The following is an 18,459-nucleotide window of genomic DNA, read 5'->3' on the forward strand; positions in this document are numbered from 1 at the left end:
TTCACGAGGTATTAATGTCGACATCTCATTATTTGCAGTCTCTCAGAGAAAGCAAAAGTAACTACAAACAGTGCTATGCCAGAAACTGGTCTCCTGACCAACTGTGTCACTTCAGCACGCAATGAACGGGTTCATTCCAAAGTGGCCACAGTTGTTAATGACAAGAGGCTTCGTATTTGAATATGGCACGTCTTTTGGTTCCCGGGAAAATGAGTTTGAATGTTAAATGTTTTCTGACGCTTTGGAGTTACTGTTGCTCTTCCCATTTTCTTTAGGTCAACATACGGTTCCTGGCAATCCTGAACGCATACGGGAGTATGAAGTTATGGTAAATGAGGCATTAAGAGGATTTCTGAGACAGAACACTTCAGGAACTTGTAATCATGTAGCTATCACAAGGGTCAAGAAAGGGGACCGTCCCAGATCATTTTCCACTTCAAAAGTATAGAGATAAAAAGCTTATCAAGAAGCTACAGGAATACATTATTAAGGTATTTACTTGTACATGCACACACACAAAAATCCCTTACTGCCCCCAACGTTGAAAATAAGGTTAACAAATAAACAAATAACGACAACAACAACCACCAAATGAACAACACAGTCCCCCCCCGATAAAACAAAACAGAAACATGAACCAAAAAACCCCTCGACAATCAGATCCACAAGTACCAAACAGTGGATCTAACGGCTTCAGACGATTGAATAATCATGGACTCCACACCATGCAAAGTCACCCCTTAGCTGTTCTGGAAAACAAATGCCCCTCTCTCCCTTAGGCAAAGGCTAAGCCATGCGTACAGTGTAACCTGAATTTGGAGAGTGAGCAGCCTGACGGCCCCAGCAGCGGCTGTGACCTCCCTCCAGTGAATACAGCAGCAGTGCGGTTCTGCAAAGACCCTGTCCAGCCGTGCACCCCGTCACTTGGACGCGCCGGTTAGCTCTGCAAAGGAAACTGCGGCTTTTTCTTCTCTTCACATCTTAACACTACATGCTTCAACTGAGAAAATAAAACACTAACAACAGAAGGCTCCATGTCTGCTCACAGCGCACAATTCAAACCATTCTGAAAACAAAGTTGTTCTGTCTTGCCCGTGGGCTTTTCCTCTAACAGACTCCAACGGGACGCTCACAGGTTATCTGGCAGATTTGTAAGAGGATTTGCAAGCAGGACTCCTCCTTGCAACTCCAGCTTGTTCACCGATATACTGTGATTGCCTAAGCTGGTTTTAGTCACTATACAGCAGAGAATTCCCCTGCAGCAGGTACAACAAGCAGCAGGTTGGTATCTTCTGCCCCGGGGACGCTGGTGCAGTGAGTGGCCGCAGGACGGTGCGGCCGAGCGGGGCTGTGGGGACACGGGGCTGTGGGGACACGGGGCTGTGGGGACACGGGCTGGCGGCTGCCAATGAACCTCACCACGCAGCGTGGCATGGCGCTGGGACCGCGCCCCACACCGAGGGGTCCTTGTCTGGGTGTCCTAAACCCGGCACTGCCACCGCATCCCCCAAATCAACGTCCTCACCCGCAGACCTAAGCAGAGTCACCGTCTGTCAGCAGCGGCTGATAAAGACAAATGCGCACAAGATACCTATAAATTGGCGGTTCTTTCCACCAATTGCCGAAAAACAATATAATATGAAATGAACAAAACACAAAACTTTATTTTCTTTGGCCAGTGCAAACAGTACGGAAAGGACAAGGATCAGGAAGCTTTGGACAGCAGAGGTGGGAAAGAGGGACTCAGCCGGGTCCCTGCGCAGAGCGGCACCCGGGCACCGCCGAGCCCGCGGGGGGACGCTGGACTGACCCTGTCCCTGTCCCTGCTGCTCCTGTCCCAGCCCAGCCCGTGCCCGCACCGTCGTCTTCTTCCCCCGCGTCCCACAGCCGGGTCACAGCCGTCCCTCCTCGCCGTCCTGCAGCCCCTCTCAGTCCCTCCAGCTCTTCCTTCTCTTCCTTCTTTTTTCACAGCTCCCTCCGTTCAGAGCATCATTTTCCAGAAGCAACATCTGAAACATCGCCAGGGTTGTTCCCTTTTTCTTCACTTCCAAATCGGTTTCCTTGCAGTCTGGGTGCTACAGGTGGCAAAGCTGTACGGGCAAAAAAGAGTAACAGTTACCGTTGGCTTTCGTTTTATCTTAAAATTATAGACATACCGATGTATATACATAAAACTTTCCAGGATCCTGAAACTAGGAAGCAGCGCTAGAGATACTTTGAACAGGAAGCAAAGCCAAGTTCACTAAGGGCACAATAAATTACCTGGCTTGGTTTTTCTTAGCTGTTCTGAGGCCGCTGCACGTCACACTGCTGCAGTGACATCTCACCCTGCGCGGCCGTGACATCAGACCGGCAGCCCAGGGCTGAACACATCACCGTGATAACCGGGCGATGACAACGGGCACAACGCGCCGAGGAGCGAGCGCAGAAAGGTGCATTTCTACAGGCACACTTTGCATTGCAGGACATGCTCCCGACTCACCATGAGCCTCAAACAAAGTACCCGGTTTTGAAGAGTTTTTACTATTAAAGCCATGGCTGTGTCTACACTGCCTTGTCACACAGTCTGCAAACCCAGGGCCAGCTGCCAGATTTGCCAACAGAATTACAGGAGACAATGCGGTTTGGGCTTCAGGAGGAGGGACAGGCAATTTGTAACTTTTAGTGCACTGATTGTACATCGTAAACTGCTGAAACAGGTTTTATAGCAGGATTTTAAGAGGTTCATAAAAAATGCTCAGCGCACCTTTAAAAAAAAGCAACAAAACCATTTTTATCAGAAAAAAATGTACTGAATTTTAACAGAAAAGTGATCTCACACATTTTTACTGAAAATGTGCATGAGCACAGTTTGTATGAGTGAAGGTGTCCAGTGCAGGCTTTGTGAGAGAACAGCATCGGAACTGAATTTTCAGCGCGATGTCCCTCCGGGGGGCAGGCACGCAGCGGGTGACAGCGGCAGCTCCGGCACAGCAACACCCAGACACTGTCACACCCTCAGAGGGACATCGGGAGCACAGACAGACACCAGCTTTGCGAGCCATGCAGTGGCAGCTGTCAGAACAAACCAGGCCAGTGATGCTTACAGGACAGTCTCCTCCAAGGTGCCGCCAGGTGGAGGGAGCTGGTGCAGAGGGCGAGTCAGCAGCGAGACCGGGAGCAGAGGCGGCCGGGCCGGTTTGCAGCGTCAGCACCGCGCTCCTGGGAAACGAACACATCCTGACTGTCTAGAGAAGTTTCGTGGGAAGAGTCAATCGGAAACTCCTCGTCGTGCTTCAGTCTGTCCCAAAGTGCGGACCAAGGTGGCGGCAGCTGCTCCAGCCCTTTCCAGCTCTTCGCGGAGCACACGTGGCGGACCCGGGAAGCACCGGCGCTGTGATTCCCGCCCCACAGCTGGCCGCTGGCCATCTCCAGCCCTCCACATCTGGGCTGGCACATCGCGACCCCTGGGCGTCCCTGGGCTGCCACAGCACAAGCCGGACGCAGGAGGAGTGGCACAACACGCAAGGCACAGCAGTGATTAAAGGCAACACCACCAAACAAGTGTGGCAATGTTCACTGCAGTTGTGCAACGTTAAACTTTTCGGGAAATAAGAAAATCCCTCATGACTACCCAAAACCATTGCGGCGACACCGTTAATCATCATATTTTGCAATCTGATTTTGAATGTACCATTCAATAACTTGCTACTCAAGACTGGAAGCTGAAGACGTGTTGCCATGTATGAAACAAAAATAGCACATCTGGCAATATTCAGCGGTTTCACAATATGCTATAGTTATATTCCAAGCTGTGTAAACAAGAGTACTTGTAGGCAGGAAAAAAACAAAGGGTTTTTTTCCTCTCCAGTGGAAAAGACGTTCTCATACACAATGTGTGCCTTGTCTTTGACATCTAATGGGCACCTTAAGACTTCTGGAAGCCCTGAACTATGCATGTTTAAATTCCTAAGCTACTCAGGGAAAAAAACATTATGTATTCTTTCCCATATAGTAAGAAAATAGATTGCAGCTAATGTGGGGCTCTCGTCAGACGTACAGAATACTTTTAAACCATTTCAAAAATACACGGTTTAGACTGGAGTCTAAAATGCTCCCCAGCCTCCACCACAACACAGACTCCATCACTCCTTTCAGGACATTCAGAAATCAGCTGCAAAAGGTCCGCCTGAGGATCCAGAAACTCCAGTAAACCATTGGGGATACGGCTGTGAGACAAACGTACATGATCTGAGCTGCGGTTTCCGCTCTGCTCCCACGGCCGCGCTCTCACCAGCCCCTCCGGAGCCCGCGAACCTGGCCCAGCCGAGGACCAAGGCACATGAACCGAGCAGGGCGAGGGGCCGCGGAGCAGCTCTGCCGGGCGGGATGTGGCCCCCGGCGCTGCGGGGGGGCCTCGGAGACCGGGCCCCGTGCGCCAGCACCTGGGACGCCAGCTACGTGACCCTTCTGGCACCGCTTTGCCGCAGAGCAGTAACACCAAGTGTTAACGCTGGCCGCTGAACTGCAGCCGTGCCAGAGAAGATAGAGCGGCCACACAGAAGAGAGAAAAAAATATATCAAAATATTTCCCCTTCTCTTCTTGTTTTGCTCCGTTCCCCACCCTCCCTGTTTTTATCCATCACTCACATTTCAGCAGCGCTGATGAGAAGAAGTGTGTTTGGTCTCTTCACCCACTGTCCGGACCTCCCCGCTAACTCCATTCTCGGCCTCAGCCTGTGCTGGACAAACCCAGCCGGAGCTCTTCACCCCGTCTGTGCTGGGCAAACCCAGCCGGAGCTCTTCACCCCGTCTGTGCTGGGCAAACCCAGCCGGAGCTCTTCACCCCGTCTGTGCTGGGCAAACCCAGCCGGAGCTCTTCACCCCGTCGGTGCTGGGCAAACCCAGCCGGAGCTCTTCACCCCGTCCGTGCTGGACAAACCCAGCCGGAGCTCTTCACCCCGTCTGTGCTGGGCAAACCCAGCCGGAGCTCTTCACCCCGTCTGTGCTGGACAAACCCAGCCGGAGCTCTTCACCCCGTCTGTGCTGGGCAAACCCAGCCGGAGCTCTTCACCCCGTCTGTGCTGGGCAAACCCAGCCGGAGCTCTTCACCCCGTCTGTGCTGGACAAACCCAGCCGGAGCTCTTCACCCCGTCTGTGCTGGGCAAACCCAGCCGGAGCTCTTCACCCCGTCTGTGCTGGGCAAACCCAGCCGGAGCTCTTCACCCCGTCGGTGCTGGGCAAACCCAGCCGGAGCTCTTCACCCCGTCTGTGCTGGACAAACCCAGCCGGAGCTCTTCACCCCGTCTGTGCTGGACAAACCCAGCCGGAGCTCTTCACCCCGTCTGTGCTGGGCAAACCCAGCCGGAGCTCTTCACCCCGTCGGTGCTGGGCAAACCCAGCCGGAGCTCTTCACCCCGTCTGTGCTGGACAAACCCAGCCGGAGCTCTTCACCCCGTTGCACAGCAGGCAAGGAGCAGAAAGGGCCGGGCCGAGCGGCGCCGGGCAGCGCGTCCCTCCACCGGGACCTGGGCAGCTCAGGGGCCGGAGCAATTACCAGAGACCTCCCTACCATTTGTATTCAAACACTGGGTTTTCTTCAGAAAGTTACTGGTTGACGGATGATTTTTCTCATTTTCTGGATTAATATGTACCGTAGTGTCTGACTCCTTTAATACTAACATATCCATGTATACCATTCTCCTAAAAGGGCATTAATGTCTTTAGGCATTTTCAAACTGGTAAATGAACAGTCATTATTTGTTCATGCAAAACTTACAGATGATATTAAAAATAAAAAAAATCCAACAAAATATGAGAATCTTTGCCCAACAATTAATTTAATTGGTACCATTCACTTCTCTCGGCAATACAAATTTACTCGAGGGATTTTTGTCTTAGTAAGTCTATTATATTTCCCTTCCTTTCAGCCCAGTGTGTGCCACTGTAGGCGATACGAGGACCATTTGTGCCTTTGTACAGTTTGGGCAACAGGAATAAAGAAGAGAGCTGGAAATTTCTTATTATACAGTTTGTTAATCACACTATTAGCTTAATCTTGTTCCATAAAGCCTCCTTTCTCCTCTGACTCACTTTCCATTATGCAAATACAGAAGAGAACTCATCCGCTTTTTCTCTCCAGTTGCAGAGATGCCGCAGCGCCAGGTCACCCCGAGGCAGCAGAGGGGACGGCTCTGGCGCCTTTTGCTGGAAGCGCGGACTGAAGGAGAAACCCCAACACCTTTAGAATCAAACTTCCACAGAGAATTCTTTGCTGTGCTGAAGCTTCCCACTGAATCACAAGCATGTGGCTGTACACCGAGCACATCCCCACGTTTTCGCGCTGAGAGGCTGACGTTTTCTTCAGCCAGTCCCTGCAAGCAGCCTGGTCAGAAAGCCCCAAATCCTGTAAGAAACTCCCAAACCCACCTGCGCCCATCCGGCCTCAATTCCCAGCGTCTGTAGAGCTGGAGGGTTAATACCCAGCGTCACTGGGTGTTTTGAGACGAGGTCAGAATGAGTAGAGGCACAAACTTTTCCCCACACATCACAGACACGCAGGCAAAGCCACCAGAGCTCCAGAAGTCCTGGTCACTGCATCTGGACCAAACGTAAAGCGTCTGAGTGTTCAGCTGCGGTTCGACAGCCTCCACCCGAGGAGGGGCCCGCAGCCAACGCCAGCTTTGCTGCGTTGGAGCAGGGATGGGAAACAAGTTCCCCAGCTCGGATTTACTGTTCCTGGGGCCAACCAGCACCCTCCAGCACAGCCACCGTCAGCCGCCAGGAGCTCCAGCGCCTGCTCCAGAGCTGGAACCTGCAACCAGGCGGGGGGTCAAATCCTGCCCACGAGTGGGCTGGGGGCACAGATCACAAACACCGCCTCCCAGATCAGAAATACGGCCTGGCGCTCCTGTGAGACACAAGTGGGCAGCTGCAAGAAGTCTCCAAGATCTTATTAGCAACTCCTCCAAACAGCCTGCAGCACGCCGAGTGCACAGCGGCAATTTGTCCTACAGACAAATTCACAGAAAGGTCCCCCGAGGAGCAGGCGTCCCACTGATAGGGGCAGGTCACCTCGGGTCACCTGCTGGGCAGAAAGTATCCCAGGGAAAACAGCAGAAACCTGCAAATAAAGTCAGGGTAGCACAGAAAATCCCTAATTACTGCAAACTAGTCCTGCACTTTGAAACTTGACACCTGTTGATGCAAAATACTGTCACGAAATCCTTGCCAACAACTAGTGTAGAAAAAGCAGATATCCAAGTTTAATCCATCCACAAATATTTATATTTCCACACATTGTAAAAAGCAAACAAACAAACCAACAAAAACAGAAAACAAACCTAATTCAAACCAAGAGCAGCCTCCGCAATGCACCCAGGAGCTGCGCTGCCGACCCAGGCGTGCAGTCGTGCAATGCCATCTACAGCTTTACTATGGAAATTCATGCACGGCCACTGAAAACAAACCAGCCGCTTCCTGCTCAGAAGTCCCTGTGCCGCCAGTCGCTTCACGGCTGCCCGGTCACCCCGACCCGTTCACAACACAGCCCTTGGTCAGCAGCACACGGTGGGGCTGAAGCAGGCGGGACGGGCTGGTGTCCCCGGCTGCAGCCGCAGGGACCCGCAGGGACCGGCGCTCGCTGCCCCTGCCCGACGCCTCCGCTCCGCTGCAGGTTCACTGCCGCCTGAGGCCAAGCTCTTCATCTCCCCTGCCCCGCTTTCACACTAGAATCTGCGTAATGGAGACACACTCAACTTCCATAGCAAGATGTCTGAACCAAGCGTCAAACCACATGTATTATTACTCTTTAAACAGAGAGGGTGCTTGGAGGTGGGCTGGCTTAAATAAGTACCTTGACAAAGCCGGTGTATTTGGAAGACCAGAGAGCCAGTGCGCTAGGTTAGGCACTAACAGACACGGTGGTTTAGTTCCCTGTCTTGGGGGACCAGGGACAAGAGCCAGGCCGTACAACAGGACACACTGACGTGCCGGGGAAGAAGTGAAATTAACGGTGACACGCTGGGGGAAGAGGTGACATTAACAGTGACACACCAGGCAAGAGGTGACGTTACACACAGACCTTTACACCAGCACCGTCCAAGCCCAGCGAATCCCAGCAAAGCAATAACATCGGCACTGTTAAATATCCGACTATCATGAACTCCCCCAAATGATTAGAGCAAAGGGCTGAAGCCAAAAATTAAATAATTTTCTTTGGTACTGAAATATGAAACCAGAGGTTTTGCAACCGCCAGCTCGAGAGCCAGGATGGCAGACATACCCCAGCGCCTCCCTGCAAACACCCGTTTGCTCCCAACATTCCTGCATCCCAACTTCAAATGAAACAGCATGGTATTTTATTTCTACATTTCTAGAGCATGATAACTACTAGTATCTCGCTTCTGTTGTCAGCTGAAAGAAGGCTGGTGCGTCGGTGGCTGCCCCGGACAGGCCCGTGGGACAGGCAGGAGGGGACAGTCCCCACGGCCACCACAGCTGCCCCACCACACCTGCCTCCTGTGCCCTGGGTGACAGAGCAAGTGCTCCCACTAACTGCCTGCTGAATTCTCTTAAACACGATACAATAACGCCTTACGCACAATTAGTAATTGTAAATTATGTATTAATTTGCATCTTTTTTACCTGTAACATCTCTCACTAGTCTAAGTGTATGTTATAAAAAGGTATCATCTGGTAGAGTAGTATATTTTACACCTTTTCCAAAAAAGCCCAGCTTAAGCACAAACCTTGGAAAGAAGAGTCAAATAATTAAACTTAAAAATAGTATAAATATTTATTTTAAGAAGCACTGAATCAACCTCATTACCCGATGTTGAGTCTGGCAGAGTCAAGCACTGCACCAGCTGTGCAGCACACAGAGCTCCTGGAAGTGCAAATCTCCTCCCTCCCTCTAATTGGGAGCAGGAATCCTACACCTGCCCGTCCCCGCTGGGCAGGAATCAATGGCACAATCTAACACCCAGGAAAAGCTGCCTCACAAGCTGCTAAACCGACCCGCAGAACCCCAGAGTTCAACACAGGCCAACGGGATTGCTGAAACGGCATCGGCCAGAGACCCCCCCGCAATGCCCTGCTGTCCTCTCCCCCGCCCAGAGACCCCCCAGCAGTGCCCTGCTGTGCTCACCCCCGCCCAGAGACCCCCCAGCAATGCCCTGCTGTGCTCACCCCTGCCCAGAGACCCCCCAGCAATGCCCTGCTGTCCTCACCCCCGCCCAGAGACCCCCCAGCAATGCCCTGCTGTGCTCACCCCCGCCCAGAGACTCCCCAGCAATGCCCTGCTGTGCTCACCCCCGCCCAGAGACCCCCCAGCAATGCCCTGCTGTGCTCACCCCTGCCCAGAGACCCCCCAGCAATGCCCTGCTGTGCTCACCCCTGCCCAGAGACCCCCCCAGCAATGCCCTGCTGTGCTCACCCCCGCCCAGAGACCCCCCAGCAATGCCCTGCTGTGCTCACCCCCGCCCAGAGACCCCCCAGCAATGCCCTGCTGTGCTCACCCCTGCCCAGAGACCCCCCAGCAATGCCCTGCTGTCCCCACCCCCGCCCCGGCAGCAGACCCTGCGGGCCGTGTGGCCATAGCAGAGGGGACACCTCTGCCGTCCGCCCGCCACGGAGCCACCGCAGCCCCCGGCTCCCACGCGCCCTCACACCGATGTCACCTGTGGGAACTGCTCAGTGACCTGGACCAGACACGTGGCACTTGGTGACACAGACTGGCCAAGGACAAGGACTGCCCCATCACAGGCCACCCTCACCGCCAACCCCAACACCGGTCTGTCCCGAAGCATGGGGGCATTGCCCAGATAGAGCTCACAGTCAGCACCTACAGCCAGCCCTCCTTCCACACCTCTCTCGTCCCAATCTAAAGCGGGTTTGTGAATTCTGTACAGATGTTTGCAACTGTAAAGCTTCAGCCAGAGCAAGGTCTTCGTTATTTCCCTGTGACACACCAGCTAACAGCTCTCAGCCCCTCACAACTGCTCGTTCTATACATTGCTGATCCATGCCCCACGGAAAGTCCCCAGCACATCAAACCTCATCGTCCTTGCATCTGGACTAATGCCCATTTAAATCAAACTCCCTTACGATATTGCAGCCCACAAAATCTCTGAGGTTACAAGTCTGTTTTCTTCACTATTCTATGATTCAGACACTTCCTTTCATCTTCACGGTTAATGCCTGGCGGGGTATCACAGACAGCATTTGGAACATCTTTAGGAGATGCAAGAAATTCACTTTTCCCCAGACAGAGTTGTGATTTAGATCTTCCTGTCTGAAACAAGTTGGGAAAAAAATAGCTACTGCTTTACCGCCAGCCTTTAACACCCCCTGAACCGGCTCTCCGGGCCGTGTCCTTGGCACGGTGCTCCGGCACTCCAAGCGGTCACGCAAGCGTTCCAACAGCTCCGCGCTCGGGCGGCTCTTACCAACAGGCAGGCGGAGGGTAATGTTATTGCAGAAGTCGGTGTAGCAGCACTCGGTCTTGGTGATGTTCTTGGAGCTGTGGCAGAAGACCTGGGCGTTCAGCTCGGGCAGGGAGACGCAGGACTTGACCACCTCCTCGCGCCCGTTGGTCAGCATGACGGAGGCCCAGCAGGCGCCCTCGGTCTGGCAGGTGAAGTTGGTGTGCTCGCACAGCTGGCACACGCACTTCAGCCCTGAAAGAGAGGTGTCCAGCTTTCGTGAGAAGACCCGGGCACACAGACCCCACAGCGCCGTGCCAGTCGGCCGCGGCTGGTTCACCGACGGCACCCGCGGCAGCGCTGGCCCGCGCCGGTCAGCGGGCACCGGGCTGCCGCAGGAACCCGGTCACAGGAGGCCCTGGCAGCACAGGTCCCCAACACCCACAGGTGACGAGTGTTGAAACCAGGTGGCCCTTGGTCACAGGGAAGTGTACAGCAGCTGTCTTGTGTGGTGGGAAGAGTGACTGCCCCAAGAAGAGGTTTCTGTGGATGGAAGGTTCAAGTCTCCAGCTCGCACGCCTCAAGACAGCACCTCAGGCGAGGCTCAGGACAAACGCACGCTCGTGCCCAATTCCGAGATGCACATTTGGGCACAGCTCCATTCATTACGTATGAAACGTGAACACTGTCAGCAGCCGCTCTCCGGGCAGCTGTGCTGCCTGCCCAAACCGCAGCCGCCCCTCACCGGTGCCAGCACCCAGCGTCCTCACCGGTGCCAGCACCCAGCGTCCCCGCCGGTGCCAGCACCCAGCGTCCCCGCCGGTGCCAGCACCCAGCGTCCTCACCAGTGCCAGCACCCAACGTCCTCACCGGTGCCAGCACCCAACGTCCCCACCGGTGCCAGCACCCAACGTCCCCACCGGTGCCAGCACCCAGCGTCCTCGCCGGTGCCAGCACCCAGCGTCCTCGCCGGTGCCAGCACCCAACGTCCCCACCGGTGCCAGCACCCAGCGTCCTCGCCGGTGCCAGCAGCCAGCGTCCTCACCGGTGCCAGCACCCAGTGTCCTCGCCAGTGCCAGCACCCAACATCCTCACCGGTGCCAGCACCCAACGTCCTCACCGGTGCCAGCACCCAACGTCCTCGCCGGTGCCAGCACCCAGCGTCCTCACCGGTGCCAGCACCCAACATCCTCGCCGGTGCCAGCACCCAGCGTCCTCGCCGGTGCCACAGCCCACGGCCATGAGCCTGAGGAGCCGCCAGGGTGCCGAGTCCCGGCACACATCACCCTACAGACAGACAGACACAGGCAGGAACTACGGACTTTTCCTCCCCTGCTCTGAGACGATGCACCTTTTGCAGGCACACAAACAGCCACCCGAGTTCTCTTGGTGCAAAAGCCTGATGGCTTCTAAACTTTGCATGTTTTTAACCATATCTTCATGTTTCACCAAATCAATTAGAAACATTTAATAACTACTACATTTTTCAGGCTTTATTGATTCTTGGAAGATGAGGGGTAAACCAATGCCACATAATCTCAGTGAAACGCCAGCTGGTGACAATAACTGTTTTTGTCCTCCTTGTTGTCGTCACCTGCTTCATAACGTTTTTTGCTTGCTTCACACCAAGTTTAGGAGCCCACATTAGCAGTGATATGATAACCAAGACACCTTGGGCTGAAAGCAATTTCTGCAGACAACCCTTCTTTAAGTGCACTTTATATGATTATTTTGTTTCTGTGAAAACAACCAACCAAAACCACACAAACACCCCCAAGCAAACAATCAAAACAATCCACCACCTCCTTTTAGAGCAGAGAGACTTATCTCTTCAACTTTTGACTTAAACAGTTCTTATCCCATCATGGGGTCCCCAAAATACATTCTGAACACCTTCCCAGGTCAGTTCTACGTCTGCAAGATTGAACCCTGCTCTACTTATGGGACCCAGGGTACTAAAAAGAATTAAAAGAAGTAATTTGATGTATAAATTCATTCTGTTTCTATGGGAACTGGGCAAGAGAAGGCTCTTTCTTAAAGAGAACAGACGTCCAAAAAGCCGAGCCATGAGGACTGGGATGGGCCCAGAACAGCAGAGCTCTGCTCTGACCACCAGCCAGCCCCTACGAGCCAGCGCTGCCCAGCTGTCACCTGTGCCCCTGCCATGCCCTTCCTGGCCACCCCACGCTGGGGACCAGCAGAGCACCCTGGGTGCTGTCCCCATGCCCATGTCACCCCACGCTGGGGACCAGCAGAGCACCCTGGGCGCTGTCCCCATGCCCATGTCACCCACGCCGGGGACCAGCAGAGCACCCTGCGCACTGTCCCCATGCCCATGTCACCCCACGCTGGGGACCAGCAGAGCACCCTGCGCGCTGTCCCCATGCCCATGTCACCCACGCTGGGGACCAGCAGAGCACCCTGCGCACTGTCCCCATGCCCATGTCACCCCACGCTGGGGACCAGCAGAGCACCCTGCGCGCTGTCCCCATGCCCACGTCACCCCACGCTGGGGACCAGCAGAGCACCCTGTGCACTGTCCCCATGCCCATGTCACCCTACACTGGGGACCAGCAGAGCACCCTGGGCACTGTCCCCATGCCCATGTCACCCACGCTGGGGACCAGCAGAGCACCCTGCACACTGTCCCCATGCCCATGTCACCCTACACTGGGGACCAGCAGAGCACCCTGGGCGCTGTCCCCATGCCCATGTCACCCCACGCTGGGGACCAGCAGAGGTTTGTCTACAGGAAAGCACCTGGCTCTGTGTGCCAGGCACTGTCCCCGTGCCCGTGATGAGGAAGAGGAGGGTGGCCGAGGGCTGCGGCAGTGGCGACTCATCTCTAACAGCACCCAGAGGAGGGAGCAGTCCTGCCAGACGTCAGCACCAACCTGATTGCTGTTTCTGTGACACTGTTTGTTCTCTTTATGACAATCTTAATCCTGTGCTACCCACCTGCAATAACAGCTTGTCGTGTTTATCTGCAGCCCCGGCCCACAACAAACTTCCTTGGCACCGTACGTGCGCGTTTGTCCTGGGCGCAGGGTACGCCAGGACTCCATCACTGTCTGCCGCTGCCGCTGCTCTGTACCGGCAGTGAGCACAATCAATCACCCAGCAAGAGAACAGGTAAATCTCTCCCTTAAACACATTACCATGGTCCTAGAAGAGACGCCAGGAGCAAGACTCATCAGGTCCAAATAAATAAGAGATCTAGTAGGAGAAAAACAGCCACATCGTCACCAACACTGCAAAATAAAAGCATTACTTGAGGAAATGAATATAAGACTGCCTCAAGTGTCTTCAGGGTTTCAGACACGTCATTGCGCTGTTTTTCTCCCCCTTCTCACAGCCCAAGCATAAACTGGACAACGGCCTTTGCACCGTCACCCGCAGTACATAACTGACAGCTCCATCCATACTCTGGTATGTGGTCGATTGCTTGAGAGAGGGGCTGATCAAACCCGTCACTGCAGGTCCTGGCGGCTCCCGGGTATCCCCCGAGCGCAGGGCAGGAAGGTACAGCTGCTCTGTCCCCTCGCTGGGCCGGTGAGCGTGGCCAGCACGCGCGGTGCCCGCGCCACGTGCCCGCTGTGCCGGGCTGGCACGCGTGCCGGGCGGCGCCGCGGGACGGCAGGGCTGCCGCGCCCAGAGCCGCGTGTCCTGCCGCGGGACTCAGCACTGCACTCTGCTGGGTGTCCTTTCCTCGTTCTACACCACGGACAGAAAGACTCTCATCTCATTTTTCCTTTTAGTTCTGAGTGTTTTCCTCGAAACCGCCTTGTCCAACCTACTGCCTGCAACTGGCCGTTCTCAGGGCTGCGGAAATCAACCCTGTTGCCCACAGAGCTGCTTCTGCGAGAAGCCATTATGCAAAGAACAAAAAGAAACGAAGTTTTGGTCAAAATTCTCAATACAACCCACCCACATTATTATTGCTTCTGAGAACAAAAGCATTTGGCCACCAGTCCACGGAAAGGAGCATGTTGAACTCCGTATTTCCAGAGAATTTTCATGCCCATTGCAGACTAGAAAGTCCTGGAGACCGAGATGGCCCAACAGGCATTCCCTGCTCTGCTGCCCAGGAAGGGCTTGAGGCTGCCCGGGGCACTGGTGGAGTCACCATCCCTGGGGGGGCTGAAAGGCACAAAGACAAGGTTCTTAGGGACATGGTTTAGTGCTGGAGTTGGGTTATGGTTGGACTCAATGATCCCGAGTGTCTTTTCCAACGGGAATGATTCTATGATTCTGCTCTCCTTCGGAAACACTGAGCTCACAGAAGTCAAGAGAGGCACATGAGCTCCTGATGGGAACAGTGCGTTCCGCTTGGAAGAGGCAAGAGAGCACACGAACGAAAAACTTGTGCACGCCCAAAACATTACAACCTGAGAAACTTCTAGTGTATGTCTGCCCTACCGCACCGGAATTGTCGCCTTTTTTAATCATTCCTTCTAAAAAAGCTGCAGAGCACCGCCGCAGGGGGTGCGCAGCCTTGGCCCAGCCGCTCAGCCGTCCGCTCCGGCGCAGCGCTGAGCCAGCCCACGCTCACACGAGCTTTAATGCTGCCAATGTCAAGTACTAACATAGGAAAACAAACAAACAAAAGCAGAAAAACAATGTGGCTCAATCTATTCACAGACAAGATCAGAGGCTGGGTTGATAGCAAGATGAGACTCTTCCCAGAAGATTTACACAGACCATTTTTAAATGTAATTCTACAAAAACAGAAGCCCAATGTTCCCCCTGTACCTGCCTGTGCTACTGGCTAATTTCTCATTTAGAAAAAAGGGTAGAACATTCAAAACAGATACAAATACTTGATCTTGTTTCCAAAGGCATTTGTGTACATCAAGAATCTTTTGTTAAAAGAGCAGAAAGATGATCTTAAAATGTAACTGTGAAAGTATTATACCATTTCCCTGCAGCCGTGCTGTTTCAGCCGCCTCACCTCAGTGCAATCAGGAGAGGGATCCTGGAAAACATTGTCCCTTTACAGTTCTACAACCTGGCAACGTATTTCAAGCTTTCACATTACACATCCGCGCAGTTTCTGCTCTAATGTGACTCCTCTGCTGCCCCAGACGCTGCCGAGACCTTCCCCGGTTTCCAGGGCAGCGGGAGGACAGCGCGATGCTGTCTCACCGTGCCCACCGGGACACACGCTGCTCCGGGAGCCCTTCACGGCACCAGGGGGAGTGTGCAAACACCGACTGGAATTCTGCCATTCCCGCACGGAGGTGAAATGCTCATTCCCCCCGGCAGACACCGCACGCAGCTCTGCCAGCCCCACCAGCCATGCTGCGGGAACGCCGTGATGGGGAAGGAGTCAAAGGGAAAAGGATCAAAGAGGGAAGAGGAAAACGTGCTCCCAAAGTTTCAAAATGAGGCACTCTTCAATCCAGTAACAAACATGACTCCTTTTTTTACTCAAGGACAACATTTCCCTTAAAACATTGCATTCTCTGGTTGGGAAACTAGGAGAAAGTGAACAACCGCAATATGCGGTCTGGGAGCACTGTGGGAGGTGTCCAGACGTGGTTACCCCTGGTTACGGCCCTCCCGGCACACAATCCTCCAGCTAACACGTCCCAGAGCTCCCCAAGCCGCGCACCCCCGGAGGGTGACACCCCGTCCTACAGGGACAGCTGCATGGCCTGGGGCAGGGCACGAGGGGACACGCCAGCAGGAGGGGACACGCCGTGACTCCCCTCGGGGGGGACAGCAGGACGGGACACGCCTCAGGGGGGACAGCAGGAGGGGACACGCCGTGACTCCCCTCGGTGGGACAGCAGCAGGGGACACGCCGTGACTCCCCTCGGTGGGACAGCAGGACGGGACACGCCTCAGGGGGGACAGCAGGAGGGGACACGCTGTGACTCCCCTCGCGGGGGACAGCAGGAGGGGACACGCCGTGGCTCTCCTCGGTGGGACAGCAGGACGGGACACGCCGTGGCTCCCCTCGGTGGGACAGCAGGACGGGACACGCCGTGGCTCCCCTCGGTGGGACAGCAGGAGGGGACACGCCGTGGCTCCCCTCGGTGGGACAGCAGGAGGGGACACGCCGTGGCTCCCCTCGGTGGGACAGCAGCAGGGGACACGCCGTGGCTCCCCTCGGGGGGACAGCAGCAGGGGACACGCCGTGGCTCCCCTCAGGGGGACAGCAGGAGGGGACACGCCGTGGCTCCCCTCGGGGGGACAGCAGCAGGGGACACGCCGTGGCTCCCCTCAGGGGGACAGCAGCAGGGGACACGCCGTGGCTCCCCTCGGGGGGACAGCAGGAGGGGACACGCCATGGCTCCCCTCAGGGGGACAGCGGTGACAACGGCAGGTGGCCCAGCAGCGGTGAGCAGTCCTCGTCCCCCAGAGCAGCACGGTGCTCGGGCAGAGCCCACGAGCAACGGGAGAACCCACTCAGACCTAAGGACAGGATGACTTGCGCTTTGGAGCAGAAGACAATCAACATAACCGACTTACATAAAAAACAACTTTTTTCTTTTCTTTTTAGTTTTCAATACAGCCATAAAACCCACAGCACAGGCAAACACGCTGTGCGGTTCACTTACATAGCAGGAAGAACTGAACCAGCATCCAGTTCACAACAGATCAATACAAAGCTGCACAACAGATTTTTTTTCATGCTTCCATCAGTTCCTCCTCATGTCAGGTTCAAATATATGAATCACAAGATAACTACGGAACAAGAATGATTCTACATATGAACAACAGAGGGAAGAATATGGGTTTAAACACCAGCTTAACAAAAGCAGCTAACAATTAAAACAAATAGATAGACATAGTGCAACCTTAAAAGTTAAATGGAAAGAATTGAGCACATAATTGGCATAAGCTGACTAATGCTGTGGGACTAAGAGAGTAGACTAAAAACTATGGGGGAAAAGGCTCAGACTTGCTATCTCTTGTGAGCCACGCAATGTTCTGCATTTCAACACAAACTTTTTACTGTACAAATTAACAAGGCATTAATCTTCCATTAAGCCATAATCCAGTGCCACTCACAACAGTTAACAGTTTCTTCTTGTGACTACAGAGCAGTAGAGCATTTCAAAATGGAATTGGAAAGCAGATATCTAAGTGGTCTTACAGCAATTCCAGACCTATGTTTAATCTTGATGGGAAGGAGAGCAGAATACCCGTTAACGTTTCTATCCTCAGTCATTCTGTATAGTGCACTCTACGCGTATTTTCATTGTATTCCCAAATCAAGAGACTCGGGGCTCCTGTGAGCGCAGGCGCTGCATGTCGCCCGGTCCCCGGCCGCGGGCACAGAGCGAGGACACGCGTGGGAGGTGTCACAGCACGGTGAGACACGTACCTGGGCCTGACCCACCAGCCGCCCCATCTACCGCCATCCCAGGGATGGGGGGCGGGTGGAAAAGGCTTCGCTGCTGTAAAAGGGGCTCAGAGCAGACCCCAGAGCTGCAGCCTGGCTGTGTCCTGCTGTCCAGCCCGTTGCCCATGATGGAGCTGAACAAAGGCTGGAGCAGGCACTGGAGCAGGGTCTCGCACAGCCCCGGCAGCCGTTCTCTGCCCGGCCGCCCATGACGGAGCAGGGTATGGGGCAGAGGTGCTCCAGCCTTACCCCACGGTCAGCCCATGGTCTGGAGCAGCCCAGGTACCAGGCAGGGGAACCTGGCGGCTTTGGCCAGGAGAGGCTGATCCCTGCAGAGCCACACGGAATCGGGTGCTGCGTGCTCCAGGGATCTGGGAAGGGGAACTGAGAAAGAAGCGCTAAGATCTGCTGGGGATGGAGAAAGCAGAACTGACTTCAGAGCACGGCAAAGGAACCTCACCAGGCTGAGGGACCGAGAGCCAGAGGGGAGTCAAATCAGCCAGGAGAACAACCAGCACCAGCTGTGTCTGAGCAGCGACCAGCCCAGCGCTGGCTGTCCCTGCTGGGGACACACTGCTGAGCCTTTGGGACACACCACTGAGCCTCTGGGACACGCTACTGAGCCTTTGGGACGGAGTGCTGAGCCTCTGGGACGGAGTGCTGAGCCTCTGGGACATGCTACTGAGCCTTTGGGACGGAGTG

At 54.6% G+C, this 18,459-nt stretch overlaps 1 protein-coding gene across 1 annotated transcript in view; it reads right to left on the bottom strand.

Moving 5' to 3' along the window:
• The window catches only part of ACVR1C (activin A receptor type 1C), a 29,191-nt gene that overhangs the window by 6,437 nt on the left and 4,295 nt on the right, over positions 1-18,459 (bottom strand). The window contains exon 2 of the mRNA XM_082054888.1: positions 10,428-10,658. Within this exon, the coding sequence (XP_081911014.1) occupies positions 10,428-10,658 (231 nt within the window). The remainder of the gene's footprint in view (positions 1-10,427; positions 10,659-18,459) is intronic.

Source organism: Streptopelia decaocto (genome assembly GCF_964273445.1).
Source record: "Streptopelia decaocto genome assembly, chromosome: 6".
Classification (NCBI taxonomy): Eukaryota; Metazoa; Chordata; class Aves; order Columbiformes; family Columbidae; genus Streptopelia; species Streptopelia decaocto.